Source organism: Lipotes vexillifer, unplaced genomic scaffold, assembly GCF_000442215.2.
Source record: "Lipotes vexillifer unplaced genomic scaffold, Lipotes_vexillifer_v1.1 scaffold498, whole genome shotgun sequence".
NCBI classification, from domain to species: Eukaryota; Metazoa; Chordata; class Mammalia; order Artiodactyla; family Lipotidae; genus Lipotes; species Lipotes vexillifer.
In genome coordinates, this window is record NW_006793744.1 from 1,454,596 (window position 1) to 1,481,802 (window position 27,207).

Genomic DNA, 27,207 nt, shown 5'->3' on the forward strand with positions numbered 1-27,207 from the left:
TAATCGATTCTAGAATTCAGAAGATACACGAAGTTCACTCATTAGTCTCTTATTGGAGGAATTTATATTTTCCTTTTTAAAGTCATTGGATCACCACAGTCACTTCCTCATTTTTATTAAAAGAAGTTACTTATATAATTATTCACCCTCAAGTTGGAGCCTCTGTTTTGCATGGGGCAGCATGTTTTCAATCTAGGAGAATAAAAACTGTCATCTCTAATTCCACTGTATTGCACAAGAATCTTCAATTGTCATTGATTTGTTTTGTTCCACTAGAGATTTGATGACTCTGTATGATGGCCATATACACAGGAAGTTCTTTTGCCTTTCTGCATCTCTAACTTCCTCCTCTTCTTTTCTGTTTTCATAATTGTATTTGTGGTAAGACATACCCAAATATGACAGCTTTAACATCAATAGAATGAACTGTTTAGCGACCTCTTGAAAATACCCTTTTAGTTTGGAGACATTCCATTTGTTCTGGTTTCATACCTTAGCAAAACTATGACCTGTCCTTTCAAATTTAGAAACTAACACTAAAATAGTTATTGAAACAGTTTTATATCTACTTTATTGAAATATTTTATATCTAATATATTAAATTGAAACAAAGGTTTTATATTTAAGAGAGAAGCGTTTCCTAAATTAAGTATTTTTCACTCAGTGATTCAGTGTTCTAAATGTAATAGGCTTTCTTCTTGGAAGAACTGGATTCTGATAGTTGGAATACTGTTGGTAACAATTGGAATAAACACGAAAGAACACTCATGCCCCCTAGAGGATTGGGAGAATGGATATGGTGTAGTTTCATCATATTCCCTTTTTTTAATAGATACTGATCAAAACCCAAAGGGTAAAAAGATAGCAAGTGAAAACACTTTTGTAGTTTAATGGGATTTCCTCCAAGTCTGATGGCCATGACCATAAACAGAGAGACTTATTTTCTTCTTTGGTGGAATTCAGTAAAATTAAACAGGTGCTCAGAAAGACAAACTTTTAACACAAATGTGGATTCTCTGTATTTATTCCTAGCAGTTCTAGGGATATAATTTCTTATCTCCTTTTCTTTCTTTTACTCACCAACTTCTTTTTTTTTTTTTTTAACATCTTTATTGGGGTATAATTGCTTTACAATGGTGTGTTAGTTTCTGCTTTATAACAGAGTGAATCAGTTATACATATACATATGTTCCCATATCTCTTCCCTCTTTGTCTCCCTCCCTCCCACCCTCCCTATCCCACCCCTCCAGGCAGCCACACGCTCACAGCAGGTGGCCCCGGTGACCTGGAAAATTGTTCCCGCACTCCTAAAGTCCTATAGCACTTCCTAGAATGTGGGGCTGGAGCCTCTTTAGGAAACAGGTAATTCGACCTCTGTCTTGGAAATAGGAGATTCGGGGAGAAGGAAAGGGAAGGGAAAGTGCTGTCCAAGTGCCCCTGCAGGTCCCTGGAGAGCCTCGACTGGGACTCAGGGGGCTGAAGACAGAGCCATCCCGGACAGGAGCTTGCGCACTCCCTGCCCCGGCTGGCCACGGGCTGACTGTCCACCTCCCCGGCGGTTTCCCACCAGCCCACGCCTGTGCTCTGAGAGAGATTTTCCATGTTCCCTGGGACCATGAGCCAGACTCGGGTCTCCTGGCTGCTCTGCGGGCCTGAAACCCCTGCACTCTGTGGGCGCTGGTTCTCCTACCACGCAGCACATGGCTGGGCCCTGGGCTCCTTCCCCCTGACCCTGGGCACTGCTAAAATATTGTCCTGTGGATAGGAAATGAAAAGGATACGACCTTATTTCTTCAAAGATCACCCAGTCTAGCCCAGAGGTATAATAAAACCCCAGACTTTCCTTTCAGGAATCATCTTTTCTCAGTCAGATCTTTCTGTGTTAAGTGGTAGACACACGATTGTGAAATAAAACACGAGGCTCGGGGACTCCGAGTGGTTTGGGGTGTGTGGGGGAAGGCTGCCTTTTACGGTGGCACGTTTCCTAGTCTCAGAATTCCTCGACTGTGGTGTGTGTGGCACCTAGGGGTGATTGATGACACATCATACGCTCCATCACCTAAAGCTGGAGGCTTCAGCCTGCGTCGTATTGGCCATCGCCCCGTGGTCATGTAGAACTAAGGCCCTGGTTCTGTCCAGTGAGGGATTTGCTTTTAAAATAGGGCGACTTAGAGTAACTGAGCAATTGGATTAGTTCACGACATACTATTATTGTTTGGTTTTGAGGGTTGGCTTAACCATTATAACAATGAAAGCATCTCCCTTTGTGCTCCATGGGGGACGCTCCATCCGTCCCCTTCCTTTCCATCTCCCAGATGGAAGAGTTTTACAGTGTCTGGCCTTACATTTAGGTCTTTAATCCATTTTGAGTTTATTTTTCTGTATGATGTTAGGAAGTGTTCTAATTTCTTTCTTTTACATGTAGCTGTCCAGTTATCCCAGCACCACTTATTGACGAGGCTGTGTTTTCTCCATTATATTCTTGCCTCCTTTATCAAAGATAAGGTGCGTGGGTTTATCTCTGGGCTTTCTATCCTATTCCATTGATCTATCTTTCTGTTTTTGTGCCAGTACCATACTGTCTTGATTACTGTTGCTTTGTAGTATAGTCTGAAGTCAGGCAGCCTGATTCCTCCAGCTCCATTTTTTGTTCTCAAGATTGCTTTGGCTATTCGGGGTCTTTTGTGTTTCCATACAAATTGTGAAATTTTTTGTTCTAGTTCTGTGAAAAATGCCAGTGGTAGTTTGATAGGGATTGCATTGAATCTATAGATTGCTTTGGGAAGTAGAGTCATTTTCACAATGTTGATTCTTCCAATCCAAGAACATGGTATATCTCTCCATCTGTTTGTATCATCTTTAATTTCTTTCATCAGTGTCTTATAATTTTCTGCATACAGGTCTTTTGTCTCCTTAGGTAGGTTTATTCCTAGATATTTTATTCTTTTTGTTGCAATGGTAAATGGGAGTGTTTTCTTGATTTCACTTTCAGATTTTTCATCATTAGTATATAGGAATGCCAGAGATTTCTGTGCATTAATTTTGTATCCTGCTACTTTACCAAATTCATTGATTAGCTCTAGTAGTTTTCTGGTAGCATCTTTAGGATTCTCTATGTAGAGTATCATGTCATCTGCAAACAGTGACAGCTTTACTTCTTCTTTTCCGATTTGGATTCCTTTTATTTCCTTTTCTTCTCTGATTGCTGTGGCTAAAACTTCCAAAACTATGTTGAATAAGAGTGGTGAGAGTGGGCAACCTTGTCTTGTTCCTGACCTTAGTGGAAATGCTTTCAGTTTTTCGCCATTGAGGATGATGTTGGCTGTGGGCTTGTCATATACGGCCTTTATTATATTGAGGAAAGTTCCCTCTACACCTACTTTCTGCAGGGTTTTTATCATAAATGGGTGTTGAATTTTGTCAAAAGCTTTCTCTGCATCTATTGAGATGATCATATGGTTTTTCTCCTTCAATTTGTTAATATGGTTAATCACATTGATAGATTTGCGTATATTGAAGAATCCTTGCATTCCTGGAATAAACCCCACTTGATCATGGTGTATGATCCTTTTAATGTGCTGTTGGATTCTGTTTGCTAGTATTTTGTTGAGGATTTTTGCATCTATGTTCATCAGTGATATTGGCCTGTAGTTTTCTTTCTTTGTGACATCCTTGTCTGGTTTTGGTATCAAGGTGATGGTGGCCTCGTAGAATGAGTTTGGGAGTGTTCCTCCCTCTGCTATATTTTGGAAGAGTTTGAGAAGAATAGGTGTTAGCTCTTCTCTAAATGTTTGATAGAATTCGCCTGTGAAGCCATCTGGTCCTGGGCTTTTGTTTGTTGGAAGATTTTTAATCACAGTTTCAATTTCAGTGTTTGTGATTGGTCTGTTCATATTTTCTATTTCTTCCTGATTCAGTCTTGGCAGTTTGTGCATTTCTAAGAATTTGTCCATTTCTTCCAGATTGTCCATTTTATTGGCATAGAGTTGCTTGTAGTAATCCCTCATGATTTTTTGTATTTCTGCAGTGTCAGTTGTTACTTCTCCTTTTTCATTTCTGATTCTATTGATTTGAGTCTTCTCCCTTATTTTCTTGATGAGTCTGGCTAATGGTTTATCAATTTTGTTAATCTTCTCAAAGAACCAGCTTTTAGTTTTATTGATCTTTGCTATTGTTTCCTTCATTTCTTTTTCATTTATTTCTGATCTGATTTTTATGATTTCTTTCCTTCTGCTAACTCTGGGGTTTTTTTGTTCTTCTTTCTCTAATTGCTTGAGGTGCAAGGTTAGGTTGTTTATTCGAGATGTTTCCTGCTTCTTAAGGTGGGCTTGTATTGCTATAAACTTCCCTCTTAGAACTGCTTTTGCTGCATCCCATAGGTTTTGGGTCGTTGTATCTCCATTGTCATTTGTTTCTAGGTATTTTTTAATTTCCTCTTTGATTTCTTCAGTGATCACTTCGTTACTAAGTAGTGTATTGTTTAGCCTCCATGTGTTTGTATTTTTTACTGCTCTTTTCCTATAATTGATATCTAATCTCATGGCGTTGTGGTCGGAAAAGATACTTGATATAATTTCAATTTTCTTAAATTTACCAAGGCTTGATTTGTGACCCAAGATATGATCTATCCTGGAGAATGTTCCATGAGCACTTGAGAAAAATGTGTATTCTGTTGTTTTTGGATGGAGTGTCCTATAAATATCAATTAAGTCCATCCTGTTTAATGTATCATTTAAAGCTTGTGTTTCCTTATTTATTTTCATTTTGGATGATCTGTCCATTGGTGAAAGTGGGGTGTTGAAGTCCCCTACTATGAATGTGTTACTGTCGATTTCCCCTTTTATGGCTGCTAGTTTTTGCCTTATGTATTGAGGTGCTCCTATGTTGGGTGCATAAATATTTACAATTGTTATATCTTCTTCTTGGATCGATCCCTTAATCATTATGTAGTGTCCTTCTTTGTCTCTTCTGATAGTCCTTATTTTAAAGTCTATTTTGTCTGATATGAGAATTGCTACTCCAGCTTTCTTTTGGTTTCCATTTGCATGGAATATCTTTTTCCATCCCCTTACTTTCAGTCTGTATGTGTCTCTAGGTCTGAAGTGGGTCTCTTGTAGACAGCATATATATGGGTCTTGTTTTTGTATCCATTCAGCCAATCTGTGTCTTTTGGTGGGAGCATTTAGTCCATTTACATTTAAGGTAATTATCGATATGTATGTTCCTATTCCCATTTTCTAAATTGTTTTGGGTTCGTTATTATAGGACTTTTCCTTCTCTTGTGTTTTTGTCTAGAGAAGTTCCTTTAGCATTTGTTGTAAAGCTGGTTTGGTGGTGCTGAACTCTCTCAGCTTTTGCTTGTCTGTAAAGGTTTTAATTTCTCCATCAAATCTGAATGAGATCCTTGCTGGGTAGAGTAATCTTGGTTGCAGGTTTTTCTCCTTCATCACTTTCAGTATGTCCTGCCACTCCCTTCTGGCTTGTAGAGTTTCTGCTGAGAGATCAGCTGTTAACCTTATGGGGATTCCCTTGTGTGTTATTTGTTGTTTTTCCCTTGCTGCTTTTAATATGCTTTCTTTGTATTTAGTTTTTGACAGTTTGATTAATATGTGTCTTGGCGTATTTCTCCTTGAATTTATCCTGTATGGGACTCTCTGTGCTTCCTGGACTTGATTAACGATTTCCTTTCCCATATTAGGGAAGTTTTCAACTATAATCTCTTCAAATATTTTCTCAGTCCCTTTCTTTTTCTCTTCTTCTTCTGGAACCCCTATAATTCGAATGTTGGTGCGTTTAATGTTGTCCCAGAGGTCTCTGAGACTGTCCTCAGTTCTTTTCATTCTTTTTTCTTTATTCTGCTCTGCAGTAGTTATTTCCACTATTTTATCTTCCAGGTCACTTATCCGTTCTTCTGCCTCATTTATTCTGCTATTGATCCCATCTAGAGTATTTTTCATTTCATTTATTGTGTTGTTCATCATTGTCTGTTTCATCTTTATTTCTTCTAGGTCCTTGTTAACTGCTTCTTGCATTTTGTCCATTCTATTTCCAAGATTTTGGATCATCTTTACTATCATTATTCTGAACTCTTTTTCAGGTAGACTGCCTATTTCCTCTTCATTTGTTAGGTCTGGTGGGTTTTTATCCTGCTCCTTCATCTGCTGTGTGTTTTTCTGTCTTCTCATTTTGCTTATCTTACTGTGATTGGGTTCACCTTTTTGCAGGCTGCAAGTTCGTAGCTCCCGTTGTTTTTGATGTCTGTCTCCAGTGGCTAAGGTTGGTTCAGTGCGTTGTGTAGGCTTCCTGGTGGAGGGGACTAGTGGCTGTGTTGTGGTGTATGAGGCTAGATCTTGTCTCTCTAGTGGGCAGGTCCACGTGTGGTGGTGTGTTTTGGGGTGTCTGTGGACTTATTATGATTTTAGGCAGCCTCTCTACTAGTGGGTGGGGTTGTGTTCCTGTCTTGCTATATGGTTGGCATAGGTTGTCCAGCACTGTAGCTTGCTGGTCGTTGAGTGAAGCTGGGTGCTGGTGTTGAGATGGAGATCTCTGGGAGATTTTCGCCGTTTGATATTTTGTGGGGCTGGGAGGTCTCTTGTTGACCAGTGTCCTGAAGTTGGCTCTCCCACCTCAGAGGCAGAGTCCTGACTCCTGGCTGGAGCAGCAAGAGCCTTTCATCCACTCGGCTTTGGATCTGGATTTTGTGAGTGAAGTCCAACGAGGCAATAGAGCACGAGCCAGGATCTTAGCGCCTCCGCTCCAGCGTGATCCCGCCTACCTCCATCTTCCCGGGACTGGTTCTCAATCTACTCACCAACTTCTTAGCCCTGATTTTCATTCCTCTCTGCCTCGATTTTTTTCCTTTCCATCTTCCCTCCATCTAGGAAACTTTTGTGACCCCAGAACAGATGCAGAGACCCCTGGCCACCACATATTCTAAAATATCTCGTCTCTCCCCTCTTCAGTTTAAGGACCTGTTTGTTGAGTTAAATACTTTCATTTAACTTTTCCAAAGCCAGGGTCTAAAATATCCTTGCTTATTGTTCTGTTTAAGATGGCGGACACATTGTCAAGACACATTGTCTTATTTCACTTGGTAGAATCTAGTGCAGCTAAATGGGGAGTGATGAAAGGAAATGGAAGAAAAAGAGGTTTTGGTTCAACATTTAAGTTTTTCCTTTTAGAAGTGCACTAGTTCTCATTATATAATAGAATGGCACTGGTCCCTTATTTTCTGTTTTTATGCTACATAGTTATCATCCACTTGGTATTATATGGCTGAGTCATTCTAAGTAACAAACACTGTTCATAATATTAGGTAGTGATAATATTCTTGTCAATACTCAAGAGTTTCCTCTCTTCCTTTTGATCTCTACTGACATATCGTCTATTCTGACATGAAAGAAAGTATATAATTTTGTTTGCAAGCTATTATGTTATAGTCTGTGATCTTTGGGCTAGATTGCAAAATCAGAATTAAATTAACCAACAGATTCCCTTGCAAGGATGCCAGTGTTTCCTTCCTAAGTAAATGTACCTCTTTATTCTACAGAGATCAAATCTGAATCTCAGTCATTTATAAACTTACAAGATCCTACAAAGTCTGAACCTCCACTGTGGAAAGGTCCCCATCCCTCTCTCCATACTCTCTCTGCACGTATCTTCATGTGTTTGGGGGAAAGAAGATAATCCTGCCAGTCAAGTATAATGTCAGCTGGATAGGGTGGGAGAGAAGGAGATCGTGCTTGACATTCTCTTTTATCCTTCAGAATCTGCACGACCCAGGAGGTAAATAGCATAGCTGCCAGTTTATAGATGAGGAAACTGAGGTTCAAGCTGGTGAAAGAAAGGATGAATTTTGCTCTGAAATTTTGATCCTGGTCGACTGGACTAACTGTGGTGTCATAAAAGTAATTAGGAAATCAGGAGGTGCTAGTTTGGGGTTTCTTTTTTATTTTTATTTTGGTTTTTTGGTTTGACATTGGTTGAGTTTGAGGTGATAACCTGTAAAATAGGCCATGACTAAAGATATGGATTTGAGAATCTTACACATGGAGGTGAAGGTTGATGCCATAGCATAAATGAGATTTTAGAAGTGTGTAGAGTTGTACTGTCCAATATGGTAGCCACAAGCCACATGTGGATACTGAGTTCTTGAAAGGGGGCTGGTCTGAATTGAGATGTGCCATGAGTGTAAAATACACACTGGATTTCAAAGACTTAGTCCCCTATAAAGAATGTAAAATAGTTCATTAATAATTTTTATATTGACTACATATTGAAATGGTACCTTTTTGTTATATTGGGTTAAATAAATACATAACTAAAATGAATTTTCCCTGTTTCTTTTTCTGTTTTTTGATGTGGCTACTAGCAAACTTTAAGTTACATATGTAGCTTTCATTACATTCCTATCAGACAGTATTAACAGAGAGAGGGAAAATAAGGGGACTGAAACAGAACCTTTGAGAATGTAATTTTTTTAAAGTTTAAATTTTTAAGTTAAAAAGTAACACATGCAAATAGATTTTTCAAATAAGCCTACAGAGAAGTATAAAATAAGAGTTTTTCCTACCGTCACTAATATCACTTTGGAAGATATAAACACCATTTGGTTTCTTACTTTCTCTTCCAGGAATATGTATACATACAAACACATATTTAATACAGATGGGCTCAGACTACTCACTGTTCTGTACCTTGCTTTGTTCAGGAATATATCTGAAGGTCCTTCGTAAAAGCACAGAGAGATCTGCTTCACCCTGACCTTTTCCGTCCTGGTGCCGGGGAGGACTGCAGTTCTTGCTGTCCCTGTCACCTCCCAGTCCCTCTTGCCTACCTCTCCCTCACCTTGGGTGGTCCTTCTCCTTCCTTGACCTGTCTCATCAGGTCGTTATTCCACATGGCTTCTGAGATGGCCTATTGAATTCTCCCAAATCTACCAAATTGAACATTTGACCCCAGTCACTTTAAAAATGGCATGGTAGACAGTGCAACTGAGATGTTGTTGAGGGTAGGCACTGTGTCTAACTCATCTTTGTCTACCAGGTGCCATGTAGTGGGTGCCCTATCAGTGTTTGTAGAATTAGTGAATAAATGGGTGAATGAGTAAAGTACTATATAAATACTCTAGAAGATGGAGGTAGAAAAGTAAAGGTATAAGACATGTATCTTGCAGCAAACAGACATTTATATGCATACTATAGTCTATTCAGAAAAATGAGTAAGATTTTAAATGCATATGGTATATGTTTAATAGAAATCTAATGCTTTTTTGTCATTTTAAAATACTGTGAAAACTGGAACTAATCATCATTATTACCCTGTAACAATGCTAGACTTTGGAAGTTAATATATTGGACAAATATTTGTTGAGTACCTGTTAGGCACCAAGAAGTGTGCTAGGCTCTGAGTACACAGTGCTGGATAAAACAGACATGATTCCCACCCGTGTGGAACTTAATTGTAGTAAAGTTCAATGGCAGATGCCTCGCAATTTCGATATTAATTACGACATAAAATAATGACAGTGACTGCTTCCCTTTAATGACTGCTTAACATGTGCTATGCTCTACACTTGACCTACTTTATTTTACTTAATACATACTCCAGAAATATCAATGGAGGTGACTGAAGTCATTTTTTTGACGTTTGTAATATATAAGGAATCTGAATCTTAAGGAAATTAAATCCATTTGTGCTTTATCAGGTGTGTCCGAAGCAAGTGACAGGTGTGGGACGGTCTTCCTACTCCTCACTTGGTGATCTCTTGCTATACCACACTGCCTCTTTACGAGGGAACTGTGGCCCTAGTTAAGGAGATTCTAGAACAATTTTGGTAGTGATTCCTTAAAAAAATGATTTCCTATAAATATCGGTAACAGATAATGGATGTGACAAAGACAGTTTTCCAAGACAGATGCTCATTGTGGCACTGTGCACCTCTGTTTGAACAGTCAAGTAAATGTTTGCTGACACCAGTGTTTGTCTTCATGTTCTGTAGAGCTTTCAACTTCATTTCTGCACTTGTTTCTAACAGACAAAAATCGGATCAGGAAAGTTGATGGGGCCCAAAGGAGTTTCTGTGGACCGCAATGGGCACATCATCGTGGTGGATAACAAGGCGTGCTGCGTGTTTATCTTCCAGCCAAACGGGAAAATAGTCACCAGGTTTGGTAGCCGAGGAAATGGGGACAGGCAGTTTGCAGGTACACTCGATGGTAATATGTAAACCCCCTTTTTTATGCCTCTTCTGCTCACATTTGCATGATGTTGGAGCATGTTGAAGATGCCTCATCCCCAGTGTTTTTGCTGGCTTTGGGAAAGATACTGGGGATGGAATCTAAGCGAAAGCATGGTTAGATGCTGCTCAATGACTCCGCCCACAGTAAGTTCAACTGCAGCCCGTGTGTGGTTTTTATTGGTGGCAGTTTACAACTCAGAAGTCTAACCTTCGAATATTAACATTAAATAAAATATAAGCTTTAATAAAATATTTTTTAAATAAAAATGTTTGAGGCACCATGGAGAACCTCCTGGTTCCACCTAGCTATAGCTTTATTTAAAGAGCTTCTGAATGAGAATACTTTTCACCTGTCTAGGTGATTGTAAGAGAGCAGGAGTTTAGAATATTTGCTAAGCACAGGAAGGGCCGTCTCTTTTCCTTCTTTTTCTGGTGTGCCACTTTGCAATCACTTCGTTTTTTACATCTGCAAGAAGAGGCTGAAAACAGTTGATTAATTTTCTTTTGGAAAGGATGCTTTTGGCAATTCGTGTTAATTTGCATAACCTTTCTTTATGCTTTGTCTCCAGTTCTGCCAGGTTCTGAATGTCACCCAAAATTATAAAGTGTGGGTTTCTGCTCTACTTGAAAAAAATGTTACATATTGGTGCTAAGAGTTACCATGTCTCTCCTCGGTGAGAGCTGAGGGTCCTATGTGACTATCAGGGAAGCTGGCAGATGTGACTTTCAGATGGTGGTGCCGAGAATGAATCCTAATGCTTATTGCTCATTTCACTTCATGAGGGCTGCTGGAACTCTTAGCTTGATCTGGAAGAAGGCAGAGTAGAGAGTCACAAGTGTAGAATGCTATCGAATTCGTGTTATCTGGAGGCAGAGGTCAGGCTGAATGACCTTTCAAGGACTGAGTTTATGATTCTTTGTTCTTTCTTAAATAACTAAGTTAATATATGAAGTTTCGTAACTACTGTGTTGTTGTAATCATTTTAGTTGTTATGGTCATCACATATTTTTTCCTATCTTTATTTCAGGTCCCCATTTCGCAGCTGTAAATAGCAATAATGAGATTATTGTTACAGATTTCCATAATCATTCTGTCAAGGTACCATAAACACATCAATTGTTGTTAACTTTTAACTGCTTTTATTGAGGACTCAGTCTGGGAGAAAACATAACGCTCATATATACACACAGGACCTAGGGGAGGTAGCCGAAAGAGTAGATTTTTGTTTCTCCTTAAAGATGCGGGTTTTAATTTGGACATACAGACTTTGGAGAGTCAGAAAAGTGAACAAAATATGGTGGCAATAAGTTTCTTAATTTGAAACTGGTGTAAATGGAGATAACTTGAAAATGAAATTCAAAAAAGCAATTGCTTGGGGGCTTCCCTGGTGGCGCAGTGGTTGAGAGTCCGCCTGCCGATGCAGGGGACACGGGTTCGTGCCCCGGTCCGGGAAGATCCCACATGCCACAGAGCGGCTGGGCCTGTGAGCCATGGCTGCTGAGCCTGCGCCTCCGGAGCCTGTGCTCTGCAGCGGGAGAGGCCACAACAGTGAGGCCCGTGTACCGCAAAAAAGAAAAAAAAAAAAAAAAAAGCAATTGCTTGAACTTAGGCAGAACTTTCTGAAGCTTAACTTTTCGTGGCTATTCAGTAAATTAAAATGGATCACTTTCTTCAATTTTCTGCATTATAAGACCTTTCAAACAAAATTAGATATCAGAACTCTGCTACAGCAACAGATTTGGGGAGGGAAATAGCCCTGGCATGCATTCATGTAGTGTATTTCATACATCTTAGAATCCTTTCACACACTTGGTGTTCCTGAGAAAACAACGCCCACTCCCTCTCCCAAATAGTGTAGTACATCTTTCTTACTAGGTAGAGGAGAGAAGAGAGATTTGACCTTTATTATGAGCAAACCAGGAAATACTGAAGTGATTGAAAACCAATGTCTCACTTACCAAAAAGAGAAAATGTTTAATAATATTCTAGACCAAGCTTCTCAAAGTGTGATGTGTGTTCCATTGAAGGGGAGGCCAGGTAGTACTGGGCAGTGCACTGGCAGACATTTTTCTTTTAAGAGTTGTGTATATATTTTTAGAGTTACCTTCTGTTTACATCAAGTCATACTGGTTTGCACTTATGGAAGTGATATAAAGTTTTCCTTGTAAGGAAATTCATTTAAATTTTTTAAAGTGAGGCATTTCAAATGTGAGGGAGGATAAGAAAACAGCACAGGTGGTAGGCCAATGACTAAAGTTTGCACTTAGAGACAACCAGTGAGCAACCAAACTTTAAAAACAATTTGCCATTGTTGATAGCTAGAATAGCTAGATGGGGATAGGATTTTAGCACCCCAAGGTACTCTCTCTTCACTGCTTCGTTTCCCCAGCTCTTCCTGGACGAAGGTACTTTTAACCTGAGTAAATGGGAAGGCCTTGAGCTTTTGAGATGGGTGTCAAGTCCCTGTGCAAAGAGGAGAGCACAGTGACGGGGCAGGATAAGGGGAAATGGTGCCTGCTGCTGCTTACTTGTAAGGCTGCTTCCTGCCATGTAGTCTCTCCAGAGTTGCTACCATAGTGGTGGGGCTCCATTCTCACCTCCCCCGCCTCCCTCAATGCCCAGCCTTGGTAAAAGGAAGAGGACAGTGGGAAAATCTTTGGAGGAGGAGAGAAACAGAGAGCAAAGAGGCAGCAGGGCCTGGGCTTGTGACGGTCCTCCCAGGGGGCTGTAACAGTTCTGTGTGATGAACATAACTATAAAAGGATAACTTGGCTATTATTACGCTTCCTGCCCTTCACTCTCTTTATAGAGGAATCCTTCATTTAACTGTAGCGCATTCAACGAGAAGAAAATGCATATAGATCTTAACAGTGTCAAAGGCCAGCAAAGCCTGGCCTAGGTGCTGCCCACCCCCACCAGAAGACAGTGATGTTAATTAGGTTGCTCTTTTCTACTAAGCACACCTGTGGCCTCAGAGCCTTCCCCATCCCAATGCCCCAGGCAGCTCTCTGTGGGAGGGCTCCTGTTTACCAGCCCTGATGGGTGCTGGAGGAGGAAATAAAACATGTGAGTGACCAGAATGCAAGGCAGGAGCAATGAATGACTTAAAAAATAGGTACATATAAAGTTCTATAGGTATCCAGAAGAAGATACATGTCCATTGCTAAGATCGTCAGGGAAGACTTCCAAGTGGAGGTGGTATTGAGGTGAGCAGAATTTTGAAATCAGAAAAGGATTATCGACCGACTTAAAAAACTTGCTATAAAAATTTGTCATCAAAAAGCAAAGCTATAGGGCTTCCCTGGTGGCGCAGTGGTTGAGAGTTGGCCTGCCGATGCAGGGGACACGAGTTCCTGCCCCGGTCCAGGAAGATCCCACATGACGTGGAGCAGCTGGGCCCATGAGCCATGGCCGCTGAGCCTGTGCGTCCGGAGCCTGTGCTCTGCAACGGGAGAGGCCACAACAGTGAGAGGCCCGCGTACCGCAAAAAAATAAAAAAATATTAAAAAAAAAAAAAAAGCAAAGCTATAAAAAAGATTTCAGCTCATACTTCTGCCTCTTAATATGTTTTCATCTGAATAATTTATAAATAATGGAATGACATTTTTAGATGGGAAAAATAGAAAATATGTGACATCATGATTAAGATTATGAAAACACTTTAAGTTTTCAGTACTGTAGAGGCAGTTTAGTTATTTAAACTCAATTTTCCTCTTATTTAGAGGGAAAAAAACCCAGTCATTTTGTTTTTTTCTCTTCTCTTTGACAGTCGTTGCCATATAGCTCTTATGGAGTAGTTGGGCTTTTGTTTCCTATATAACACAGGGCAGTTAACAAGAGTTCTAGTATTCAAGTCACTTCTCTGTTGGTAAATGTAAAAACCAGACCTATAGGTCAGGGCTAATGAGTGGGCTAGTTAGTTCTTCAGCTACCTTCACTTTATACCTTTTTCTCATTGCAAAACAGTTAAGACGAAATTTGGCCTTCTCCATTATTTCAAAATGGAGCAGAAGCACGTAACTCAGAAAGATAAACACAAACAAAAAAAATATTTTTACAACTTCTTTTTTCATATTTATTTTGTATTGGAGTACAGTTTGATTTACAACGTTGTGTTAGTTTTCAGGTATACAACAAACTGATTTGGTTATACATGATATATATATATATATATATATATACATATGTTAGGACGTCTACTTTTCAAGGCTTAATTATGTTCCATTGTATGTATTTTGTCAAATTTTTATTTTGTATTGGAGTATAGTTGATTTACAATGTTGTGTTAGTTTCAGGTGTACAGCAAAGTGATTCAGTTATACAGGTACATATATCTATTCTTTTTCAGATTCTTTTCCCACTTAGGTTATTACAGAATATTGAGTAGAGTTCCCTGTGCTATTGAGTAGGTCCTTGTCGATTGTCTATTTTATTTATAGTAGTGTGTATATATTAATTCCAAACTCCTAATTTATCCCTCCCCTGTACAACTTAATAAGGGAAAGATCAGAGAATAATCAGTCGTGTCCTCGCCAGCATACAAACACTCCTTTTTGTCTTTAAATGTAGAATGTTTATGTGAAGGAGATAAAAAGAGTCAGGAAAGATTTTAAATGATATTTTAGGAAAAGCTGGTTCCCGTCTCTGTCCTTTCCAAAGAACCAAAGAGGTAGCTTACTTACTTGGCAAGTATGTAATTAATTCAGGAAGTGGTCATGACATTTGTTTACCCTAAAGAAAGTTTAGGCTTTAGAGATGGAAGTATCTCACTTTCCCATCATAAGAAACTAAAAGAGGGACTTCCCTGGTGGTCCAGTGGTTAAGATTCCGTGCTTCTGCTGCAGGGCATGTGGGTTCGATCCCCGGTCAGGGAACTAAGATCCCGCATGCTGTGTGGTGCAGCGGAAAAAAAACCCCAAAACAAAAAGACAAAAAGAGAAACTAAAAGAAATAGCATCATTTTAATCTTTTATAACCACAGAGATGGCAATAGGAGAATCTCTAAAAGGTCCTGAGATCATCTTCAGATTAGATCTGTGCTCAGACATAGTGACCTCTCTCAGGTCCATATTTTACGAACCTTACCCTCATGGGTGCCTTGTATGTAACAGTTTCTGATTCGTTAATGAGTACTTCTACACATGTTGCATGATAATGGAAGCTTAAAATAATTCCCAAAGACGGTTCAAAGTATCACCAGAATCATCGAGATAAAATCATGCTTACTATAGTCTTATCATTAAACACATATTAAAATTTTAATTCTCTCAAGATTAGTAATCTGAGTAATCTGCAGTTGATACATATACAGTAACACTCTATTAATAAGAATATTTAATTAAGCACAACAGCCCAGTGCTTGACCATATCAGATATTAGAGAATTTGAGAGTTCTTAAGAGTTCTGTTTAGCCCCGACTTCTGTCAGCCTCCCTCTCTCATGGGCTCTATTCATCAAAGACTTAGGGTCGTGTAAACTCTCTATTCTAACTAAAATATATTCTGAGAAAATCTATTTTAAAAAATCCTTTTCTTATTCCTCACCTGCTGCCATCACACACACATACACGCATACACGCACTCACTCATTCGATGAATTTTCCTTATTATAAATGCATGGTCCAGCCTACCACTCTTTCTTGTTATGTTGACTTAGTAAAATGGTAGTAAATTCTGAGTATCTGGCTTAACAAAAAGCTCTTACTTTCTGATTCAACTTTGAGTGATCATCCATCCTGGTAGAAATACAATGCCTGTTCTTGAAATTAGCTGTTTATTTAAATGCAGAAAGAATAATGTTGGAAATTACAGCTCTACTTACTCGTATTAGCTTATGTTTGTATATATTTTATAATTTATAACAAAAGTCTTTTCACACAGTAATATAACCAGATATAAGCTAGAAAAAGAAGTGGTTAAAAAATGCTAAATCAGATTTAGACAGTAAACTGGGGAACCACAAGTGAATGGAAGTCTAGCTTATAGACTTCCCCCTCTTTTTTAAGAATGTCTTGAATAACCTGCTCAGATATTTTTAAAAGCCATAATGTTTGCTTAACTATTTTAATTTAAAATAAAATAATCTTAAAATATTTCATTCAGGTGTTTAATCAGGAAGGAGAATTCATGTTGAAGTTTGGCTCAAATGGAGAAGGAAATGGGCAGTTTAATGCTCCAACGGGTGTAGCAGTGGATTCAAATGGAAACATCATTGTAGCAGACTGGGGAAACAGCAGGATCCAGGTAGATTAAAATACGGATTTATTTGTTTAGAGTGATTGGTGTTTGTTGAAAGTGGGGAATCGTCTGTACCCCAGACTGGAATGTTTTCCATTTGTTCATTGATTAGGTAATTAGACTGTAAATAATCAAACTAAAGAAGGTGGAGTAGAAAAAAGTCAACGTATTACCAGAGTGAAACCCTCTAAATCAGGGATTCTTAGCGTGTATCCCACACACCCCAAAAGCATTTGTAGCTAGAATTTAAGAGATCCACTGAACAAAAATATTACATCATTATTTTTACTAACTTCTAACTGAAAATTATAATTTCCTTTAATTATGCATATAGGCAATAATCACAGTACTTATAGTAATACCTATAACTTTGTCACCAAGAGAATTTACAGAAATTTTCGTATTAACAATTGTAGACATCTCGAATTATCATTTATACTGATCACTACTTAAAAACTACAGTCATCATTAGACCTATCGTTGTTCCTTGTTATTTAATGTGTTAATTTAAAAAGCACCCATATTACTATATCACAGTTCTGTAGCACTTTGATAACTCTATTTTAATATAATTGTTTTCCTTTATAATCCCATGTATTTTGTCCTATGCACTTAAAAACATTATTTTGCTAAATAACCCATGAGTCAAAGAGGAGGTCTCAAGGAAAATTTAAAAATATATTGGAGTGAGTGAAAATGCAAATATTACATATCAGAGTTTGTGGAATGCAGCTAAAACATTGCCGAGAGGGAATTCTTTTCCCCCAGCTCTATTGAGATGTAATTGACACAGAACACTGTATAAGTTTAAGGTATACAGCATGTTGATTTGATGCACTTATATATTTCAAAATCACATCACATAATTACCGTTTCTTTTTTTGTGGTGAGAACACTTAGATGTACTCTCCTAGCAACTTTCCAGTACATAACACAGTATTATAACTGTAATCAGCACCCTGGGCATTAGATGCCTGGGACGTATTCATCTTCTAACTGGAAGTTTGTACACTTCGACCAATTTCTCCCCAATCCCTACCCTCTGGTGACCACCATTCTACCCGCAAGGGAAACTAATAACACTAAATGCTTACATTAGAAAAGAGAATGTGTCTCTAATCAAGAACCCAAGCTCCCACCTCAAGAAGCTAGAAGGAGAAGAGCAAAAACTGAAAGCAAAAGCTGAAGGAAGGAAATAGTGAAGATAGTATCAGAAATCATTTACATTCAAGAGGAAATCAATGAAAGTTATTCTTTGAAAAGATTAGTAAAGCTGACAAACCTCTAGCAAGACCGACCAAGAAAAAAAGACAGAAAATGCTAGTATCATTACAGACCCTGCAGACATCAAAAGAATAGTAAGGAATTCTGCGAACAACTCTACACGCATCAGTTTGGCAACTTAGATGAAATGGACCAATTTCTCAAAAAGTACAAACGCCTCAACTCACCCAATATAAAGTAAATAATTTGAATAGCTCTACAGCTATTAAGGAAATTTAGTTCCTAATTTAAAAACTCCCCCAGATGAAATCTCCAGACTCAGAAAGTTTCACTGGAGAATTCTACCAAATATTTAAAGAAGAGTTAGCACCAGTTCAGTTTCTTCTAGAAAATAGAAGACAGGGGAACACTTTACAATTCACTTTCCAACTCAGCTTCTGATACCACGATACCAAAATCAGACTAAGACAGTACAAAAAAAAAAGTACAGACCATATTCCTCATGATTATAGATGAGGAATATTTTAATATTCCTTAAAATGTTAGGAAATAGAATTCAACAATATGTGAAAATCTTTCCACGGCCAAGTGGGGTTTTTGCCAAGAACGCAAGGCTGATTCAGTATTTAAAAATCAGTGTAATAAAGGGAGAATTTTAAAAAAATCAATGTAATCCACCCCATTAAAAGGCCAAGGAATGAAAATAATATGATCATATCAATTCATGCAGAAAAAAGCATTTGATAAGGTTCAATACCTATTCATGATTTTTAAATCTCAGAAAACTAGGAATATACAGGAACTTTCTCAATTTGATAAAGAATGTTTGTGAAAACCTACCGCTAACACCGTACTTAATGGTGAAAGAATGAAAACTTTTCCTCTAAGATCAGAAACAAGGCAAGGATGTTTGCTCTCACCATTCTTATTCAACATTAGTGCTGGAAGTTCCAACCAATACAATAAGGAAAGAAAGGGAAATAAGAAGATTACAAATTAGAAAGAAAGAAAGAAACTATCCCTATTTGGAGAGAACATGACTGTTTACATAAAAAAACATCAAGGAATCTACAAAACAGTTCTCAGAACTAATAAGAGAGTTCAGCAAGGTCACAGGATACAAGATCAGCATGTAAAACTCAATTGTATTTCTATATAGTAGCAACGAACACGTGGAAACCAAAATTTTAAATACAATACCACTTAAAATTGCTGAAAACATGGAAGTATCTAGATATAATAACAAAGCATGTCTAGTATGTGTATCTGAAAGCTCACATGCTAGTGAAATAAAGAAAAGAAGATCTAAATAAGTGGAGAGACATACTGTATTCATGGATTGCAAGACTCAAGAAAAAAGTCTGTTCTCCCCAAACTGACATACAGGTTTAACAAAGAATCCCGGCAGGAATTCTTGTAGATATAGACAAGATTAGTTTTAAATGTATGTGGAAAAGTAAAGGGACTAGAATAGCTAAAACAATTTTGAAAAAGGAGAGGAATCCCTCTACCTGAGTTTATGACTTGTTATATAGCTATTCTATAGCTGCAGTAGTCAAGACTGTGTGGTATTAATGGAGGGATAGGCACATAGGTCAAGGGAACAGCATAGAGAATCCAGAAATAGACCCACATGTGTGCAGCCAACTGACTTTTTGACAAAGGTACAAAAGCAATTTAGTGGAGGAATGGTAACCTTTTCAACAAAAGGTGCTAGAACAATTAAGATCTCCATAAAGGAAAGAAAATGAACCTCATCTTATGTAAAAGTTAACTCAAAAAAGATTATAGATTTAAATGAAAAGTGTAAAACTATAAAACTTTTAGAAGGTTCTAAGAGAAAATCTTTGGAACATATGGCTTGCTAAAGAATTTTTAGACATGATACTGAGAGTATGATCCATAAAAAAACAAAATCAATAAACTGGACTTTATCAAAATTAAAAACTTTTGTTCAGTGAAAGACTCTGTTAAGAGGATAAAAGGATAAGCAACAAACGGGGAGAAAATATTTATAAACTACACTATCTGACAGAGGACTTATACCTGGAATATATAATGATTTTCAGAATTTGACATAAAAGAACCAAACAGTCCAATTAGAAAATGGGCAAAAGACATGAAGAGAAGTTTCACTGAAGAGGTTATAAACATGTAAAGACATTAGGGAAGTGCAAATTAAGATCATGATGAGATACTACTACACACTTATTAGAATAGCTAAAATTAAAAATATTGATGATACCAAATGCTGGTGAGCATGCAGAAAAATTAGATCTCTCATACATTGCTAGTGTGAATGTAAAATGACAGTCAGCCTTGAAAATAGTTTGGCAGGTTCTTAAAAAATTAAGCATACACTTACCATACAACTCAGTAATTGCACTCCTGGGTATTTATCCCAGAGAAATGAGAACTTATGTCCACAGAAAAACCTCTACATTGTTGTTCATAGAAACTTTATTTGTTATAGCCAAAAACTGAAAATAACCAAGATGTCTTTCAGTAGGTTAATGGCCAAACAACTGGTATATCCACACTATGGGATAATACTCAGCACTTAAAAGGAACAGAGTGATGATACCCTCAACAACTTAGATGCATGTCAAGAGCAACATGTTGAGTGAAAAAAAGCCACTTTCAAAAGATCCCATGCTGTATGATTGCGTTTAGGTAACATTCTCAAAATGACAGAATTATAGAGAAGGAAAACAGATAGTGGCTGGCAAGAGTTAGAGATGTTGGGAGAAGGGGAGTGGGTGTGACTATAAAGAGGCAGCATGAGGCAGATCTTTGTGATGATGGAATAGTTCTGTATGTTCGTTGCAGTGGCTCCATTAATCTATACTTGTGATAAAATGTACAACTATACACACACATTCCAATGTCAGTTTGCTGGGTTTAATATTGTACTACAGGTATAGAAGATGTAACCATTGGGAGAAACTGGATGGAGGGTACGCAGAATCTCTCTGTACTATCTTTGCAACTTTCTTATGAATCTATAACTATTTCAAAATAAAAAGTGAACCAAAAAAGAGAGTAACAATAATTAATTCAAATATGTTTCCATGGTTTAGGAATAATGGTATCTTGAATGGCATTTGGCATTTTGATTGGATATAAATAATAATAAAACTGGCTACATTCTGGAAAAAAAAACTATTAAAACACTATTTTGAGATGGGCTCTATTGTCTTTGTCAGACTATCAGAGGGGACTGTGACACAAAATTTTGATTTTCCTCTAAATTAAGAGCAAAGCTTTTCAGTCCTCACTGAAGAAAGACTTTTCTTTTCTCCCATGTCTCTTGTGTAGTCACCTGCATGTATCGAAACATGCATTTACAGACAGGGCAATTCATCCTCGCCTGTGTGGGTCTGTGCAGTGCACCTGGGACCACGGGGTGCTCTGGGTAAATCTAGGAGCATTCTGATGCTACTGTGAGGACAGCAGCTGAGCAGTTGAATCTGATATAGGTATCCACTTCTCAGGAAAGGGGTTGAGACTTTAAATGTAACACTGTATGCTTTAATTTCTCTAGTATATTTATCTTGCTTAATTATCCCAGTGGACCTCTACATTTGGAAGAGGCGTCTATATCTGATGGGAAGCCAGAAGCAGACAGGGAATGAAGTTCACAAAGCACGTCTGTATAGGATCACAGATGCTAAGCTGTTTATATTGTGGCCCTCATCACACCTGCCTTTTGAAACACCCTACGGGCCAACCAGAATGGTTGAAAGAAACCAGCCTGGGCCTGGGAAGGAGGAGTGTTCCTCTTGTTTCCTCATAGCAGAAGCTTACAGACCAAAAAAGACCACTTTCTATCTAAATGCACTTGTTGAACCATTGACTTCGTACAACTTACTCTTTTCTGAAAAGGAAAAGAGTAATTTCTATTTTCTCGTTGCACATTGTGACTCAGGACATTCTTCTGTGGTCTAGTTGCTGATTTTTCTCTCTTATGATTGGGAATAAGCTTAGAGTGAGAAATAAGGATCTTTTATTTTTCAGGCAGCATCCAGGGCCATTCCCCTCACATGTGACCACTGTAAGAGTGTAAGTGAGATCCTATGGCCAATGGCACATTCCTTGTCAGTGACTGTGGGGCACAGAGAGTGAGGGGAGGGGGAGCAAGGTAAGTGGAGGGAGGGGTTTTCTGTGATAGTGACCTGAACAAACCTGGGGGGTTGCACACATGCTTCTATACTAAAAGCATTAGCATTAAGGGTTTTCTAACCCCTATTTCATCGTATTACTGTAACTTTTCCTATTACACTCTGACTTTATATTTACAGGTTTTTGATGGAAGTGGATCGTTTTTGTCCTACATTAACACATCTGCTGACCCACTCTATGGCCCCCAAGGCCTGGCCCTAACTTCAGACGGCCACGTGGTGGTTGCAGACTCTGGAAACCACTGTTTCAAGGTGTATCGGTACTTACAGTAACAGTGGGCAACTGGACACCCCCTTACAAAGATCTTACACATAAACTGGAATGGATTTCTCAACGCAGGACCAGATTATACTAGACTTTTCATGCTAGAAGGAATCATCGGTGAACTTCCCAAGGTTATTTCTGAATGTAACGATTTCCTTAAAAACTGCATATCTGATTTCCATAATCCACATTTAGGGTTGAAAAAAAAAGAAATCTCTTCTACTGAATCTATAAAAACTGCAGAGTTTTACACCTGTGAACTATGGCTTATAGGACAGGGATTTATGTAGCTAAACTAATTTTGCAAATCAAATAAGCATTTAAAAGCAACTAGAATATGTAAAGGTATTTGTTAATCCTGTGAGTGGTAGCTTTTGCGCAGAGCTTCCAAAAACAAAACAAAAACAAAATCTGTTATAGTTATATACTTTATTTAACCTTGGTCACAAGACCCAGGGGATCTTCTAACCTCACTTTTGCAGTAGGTATTACCCTTGTGACATTTTTTTGGTTATTAGTAGCTACATATAAATTACTTTGGGAAAAACGGAAACTGTCTTGCAAAATCCTCCCAGCTGGGATTAGCAAGCGTCTTGAGTTTAGCACTTAAAATAATCAATGCAAATTTCCCATCCTTTCTGAGTTAGAGCAAAGATTTTCTTCGTGTGTTCTTTTCATCTCTCCTGCTCACCTTGTATCAAAAAACAAAGTTCATTTTCAGGGAATCCTGAAATTCCTAATACTTTGAAAAGCATATTACACCAGCCCCAGATTAATGCACTGGAATGTAATCAAGAAAAAGTCAGTCACATTTTCTGTGCCACGTTCTCACATGTGTCTCTCCTTTTCCACTTCACGAATGCGAAAGCTTTACCTCCTGCAAAATGTCAGCACATGTAGTAGGACACCAGTATCCTAGGACAGAGAGCCATAAGCAGCCCTTTGGAGGACTGATGGTGTCAACCAAAGGCATGTGATTGATCAGTGGTTTCCTTTTAGAAACAAGTGTTACCAAAGTTGTGTTATCTCAAAAGCATTACAGGTAAGGGCATGTTATGGTTATTTATCATCGTCTAATGACTAGTAGAGGCATTAAAGGACTATATATACATGATTAGGGTAGGGTAGAATGTATCATATATAGATATATATAGCTGAATCTTCGGTGTATTGAAATAGGCAGCACTCTGAAAGACAGAAGCATCTTCAGCACATTCCTTAACTGCACAGTTTAAAGCCGTCCTAGTAGAGCAAGCCCTAAAGCAGATGTAATTTTTGCCATTTTCCAGGAATGCTTGTATCGGCTGACTTTTAGTCAGAAAATGGCCTTCTGTGCTTTCAAAAACAAAACAAAAAACAGGTCAAAAGAAAAAAAAGTTCAACTTGAGTTACATTTAACTTTAAGTATAAATGCGTTTTGAAAAATGTTAAGAATAATTTAGTCAATCTAATACTGTAAAATAAGATGTGGTCTATTTCCACTGTTTAATTTTCTACTCAGTTCTACCAAACAGGATGTCATGTTTGGCATTTTCAATAAGGACTTTGGGACCTTTTTCACTGAAAGCACCTTAGAACTGTACTATAAGAAAACATTTCCCACATGTATAACTATATGAATGTGATGTTTCTTGCTTATTAATTTATAATTCAGCCATTCTCTTATATAGGACTTTTTTAAATTTAGAAGGGAAATCTTCCAATTATCTATCAAATTTATTATGCCCAACTCAACCTCTGAAAAAAATCTTTTTCAGGAAGATTTACATTTTGGTTTAGTAATTTTTTAGTTAGGTAGAATTTTCAAAATATTTGAGACTGTCCATGATAAAGTTAAATAAATCAATGACATTTTTAGAATGTTAAACTAAGACACTGTTTCCTAATGTCAGTGAAATAAGTCTTTGAATTTAAACATTCATATTTAATGAGCGCTTACTGGGAGCCAGCAGCTATTCTAGGCACTGGGGATAAAGTAATGGATAAAACAGACAAAAATCCCTGCCCCCCTGGAGCTTACACTCTAGTGAGGGAATTTCATTTTACCGTTTATTAACATTCTGCATAAAAGATAAGCTAGACCCTTGATAACTTCTGGAATGTTTAAAAGGAAACTTTTTAAGTTGGTTAAATGAATTTCAGTTTATTTTCACAAGTAAAAATGGCTCCCTATGTAGATTCTGTCATAGGCCATTGATCTTAAGACTAGTTTACTTAAAGGGTTTTTTTGCACATTTAAATTATACTTGTGAATTTAGAAATTAACCAGCCATCGTACCATATGAGACTGGATATCTTGATAGTAGATTGAATACAAAGCTAGTTTTTTTACATGTCAGTATTGGAATGAAACTGGAATGAAAGAAGAGATACTTTGATTCAGACCTGTTCCACTGTCTGTTACTAAAACACATGCTATGGGCACTCCAGGAAACACTATATATCCCCAAAATATGTGTAATCATATATGTTAAAGTATAGATAACATTTCAAATTTGGATACATATGTGCATTTACTGTATTAGTAAGCATATTTTAGGGGGAAACGTGCTGCTGATAAGATACGAATAGACAAGATTAAATGAAACTTTGTCACATTCTTTGAAAAATGGTTTCTAGTAAACTGAGAAGGATAGTAAAATAAGTGACTTTTTTTCTGGGCTACCATTATTGTTTGATTTCTCTTTGTCAAGTGTACAGAACGTGTCATACATTCACGATAAGTAGCACTGAAAAATTACCCATTCAGATTTCCCCTGGGCACTTATGGCAAAATGTTGCCAGTTAGAATGTAAAGGTAGGTGACAATGCATTCCCTCCCCGCTTATAGATATTAGTAACTGTATCTCTGACACAGACCTCCCCTGCTGGACACAGGGAGGTGGGTGGAGAGTCACTTCACCACCTAGAAACACATGAATAAAAAGCCTTTATGACTGTTAGCCATTTTTTAAAAAATGGTTCTTGGTATCTTGATCAAACTTTAATCTCTAGTAACTAAAGTCCCCAAGTTTCCTTCTTTTAATTTACTCTTTGACTAGATTTGAAGCAAATAAATACTAAGAGGTCCATGCAACTAGAACACACTTGATTCTACTACTAAATATACAAGGTATGTCCTAACAGAGTTAACTGGGAAAGCAGTACGCTAGCAAGTGTCTATGGATCCTTAACACTGAAGGGTTCACATAAATGCTTTGGTAATACCTATTGAGTTAATTGGAGAAAATCGCAAATAAGCATCAGGTAATCTGCAGATTACTTCAGATGGGAAAAATCTTTCTGTACATTTGGACTCTATCTTATCCTCCCTATTCACCAGCTTCTGAAAAAGGAGGAATATTTTTAGTATAATTTAAAAATAAGACGTTTCAAGGTAGGATAAAATTGAAGTTATTTGCTGCAAACATTGTCTAATTTTGCTTAAAATCAAAAGTCGTAATACTGTTGCATTCTGTAAATGTTGCAGGGTTTTAAACTTTAAAATTATTTTAATATTTTTGATAACTAGGAATCTAGCATTGCCATAAAGGAAACGAAGTGCCCATCAAAAATTTGGTATAAATAAATAAATTTTTTTTGTTTTAAATGACAGTAAGCCACAAATCATGATGTTAATCTTAAACTTTCTGAAGATGAATTGTGTGGCAGTGATTGTGTGGTCTGTTTGTGGAGAATGTATGAAAGCTATTAATATTCTAAAACAGATGAATAAATTGGCTATGTTGTTCCAGTGAATGTACAGCACTTCCAGTAACTTTTGAAAGCAACACAGCCTTAAACTCAATGTTTTTGCTTTATGACATGGGAATGTTCTGTCATGAACAGAGTGTATTCTTAGAATTCTTAATATCATTCTCAATTCTGTAGCCTTTCAATCCTATGTATAAGTATGAGAGGTTTTCACTTGCTTTTTTTTTCTTTTTAAATTTTGTACATTCCACCTTTATAGGTCTGTTTCATGTGTTTTGTGTATAGAACACTTAAGTCTTGCGCTCTCTGACATTGATACTGATATATTCTCAACATTTGTTCTTCTGTGGATCAAAATGCTGACTTCCTATTTGAAGAAAAGAATGAACGCTGTGCATCAAAGTGTTTGTATGTTCATAGCTACCTATGTACCACAGTATTTTGGATGCTTCAGTCTACAATAAATCTTTAAATTAATTCTGTCTTGAAACATAGGAGAAACAAGATTCATGTGTATATCTTTACCATGCACAAAATCTCAAATCATCATAATAAAGTTTGTTTTCTCCATTTCCAGGGTGAATGTTTATTTATTTAAACATTTAAGCTAGTTATTGTCCTCTTTCTTAGTGAAGGAATAAATGAAGTTATGTTCTAGAATATGTGGAAGATATCAATACCTCAACCAAACTGTTTATACTAGGGAGAAGAGGTTTAGTTAATGGGATTGTTTTCGTAATTTCTCTCTCTGATAATTTGTTGTTGATATACAGAAATGCAACAGATTTCTATATATTAATTTTGTACCCTGCAAATTTACTGAATTAATTTATTAATTCTAATATTAATTAGTTCTAATAGATTTTGGTGGCATCTTGAGGATTTTCTATGTATAGTATCATGTCATCTGCAAACAGTGACAGTTTCAATTACTTCTTTCCAATTTGGATTCCTTTTATTCCTTTTTCTCCTCTGATTGCTGTGGCTAGGGCTTCCAATACTATGTTGAATAAAACTGATCAGCATGGGCATCCTTGTCTTGTTCCTGATATTAGAAGAAATGCTTTCAGCTTTTCATCGTGGAGTATGTTGAGTATACTGTTAGCTGTGGGCTTATTATATGGAGTTTTTAATATGTTGAGGTATATCCCCCTATACCCACTTTGTTGAGAGTTTTTATCATAAGTGGATGCTGAATTTTGTCATTGAAACATCCTTGCATCCCTGGGATAAATCCCACTTGATCATGGTATATGATCCATTTAATGTACTGTTCAATTCAGTTTGAATTGAATATTTTGTTGAGGTTTTTTGCATCTATGTTCATCAGTGATATTGGCCTGTAATTTTCTTTTTTTGTGATATCT

General features: G+C 37.4%; 1 protein-coding gene across 1 annotated transcript in view; it reads left to right on the top strand.

Moving 5' to 3' along the window:
* Positions 1-22,155, top strand: part of TRIM2 (tripartite motif containing 2) — a 59,311-nt gene extending 37,156 nt beyond the window's left edge. Inside the window, exons 8-11 of the mRNA XM_007466715.1 lie at positions 10,037-10,205; positions 11,269-11,339; positions 16,343-16,483; positions 22,003-22,155. Coding sequence (XP_007466777.1) covers positions 10,037-10,205; positions 11,269-11,339; positions 16,343-16,483; positions 22,003-22,155 — 534 coding nt within the window. The remainder of the gene's footprint in view (positions 1-10,036; positions 10,206-11,268; positions 11,340-16,342; positions 16,484-22,002) is intronic.
* The last annotated feature ends 5,052 nt before the right edge of the window (positions 22,156-27,207 follow it).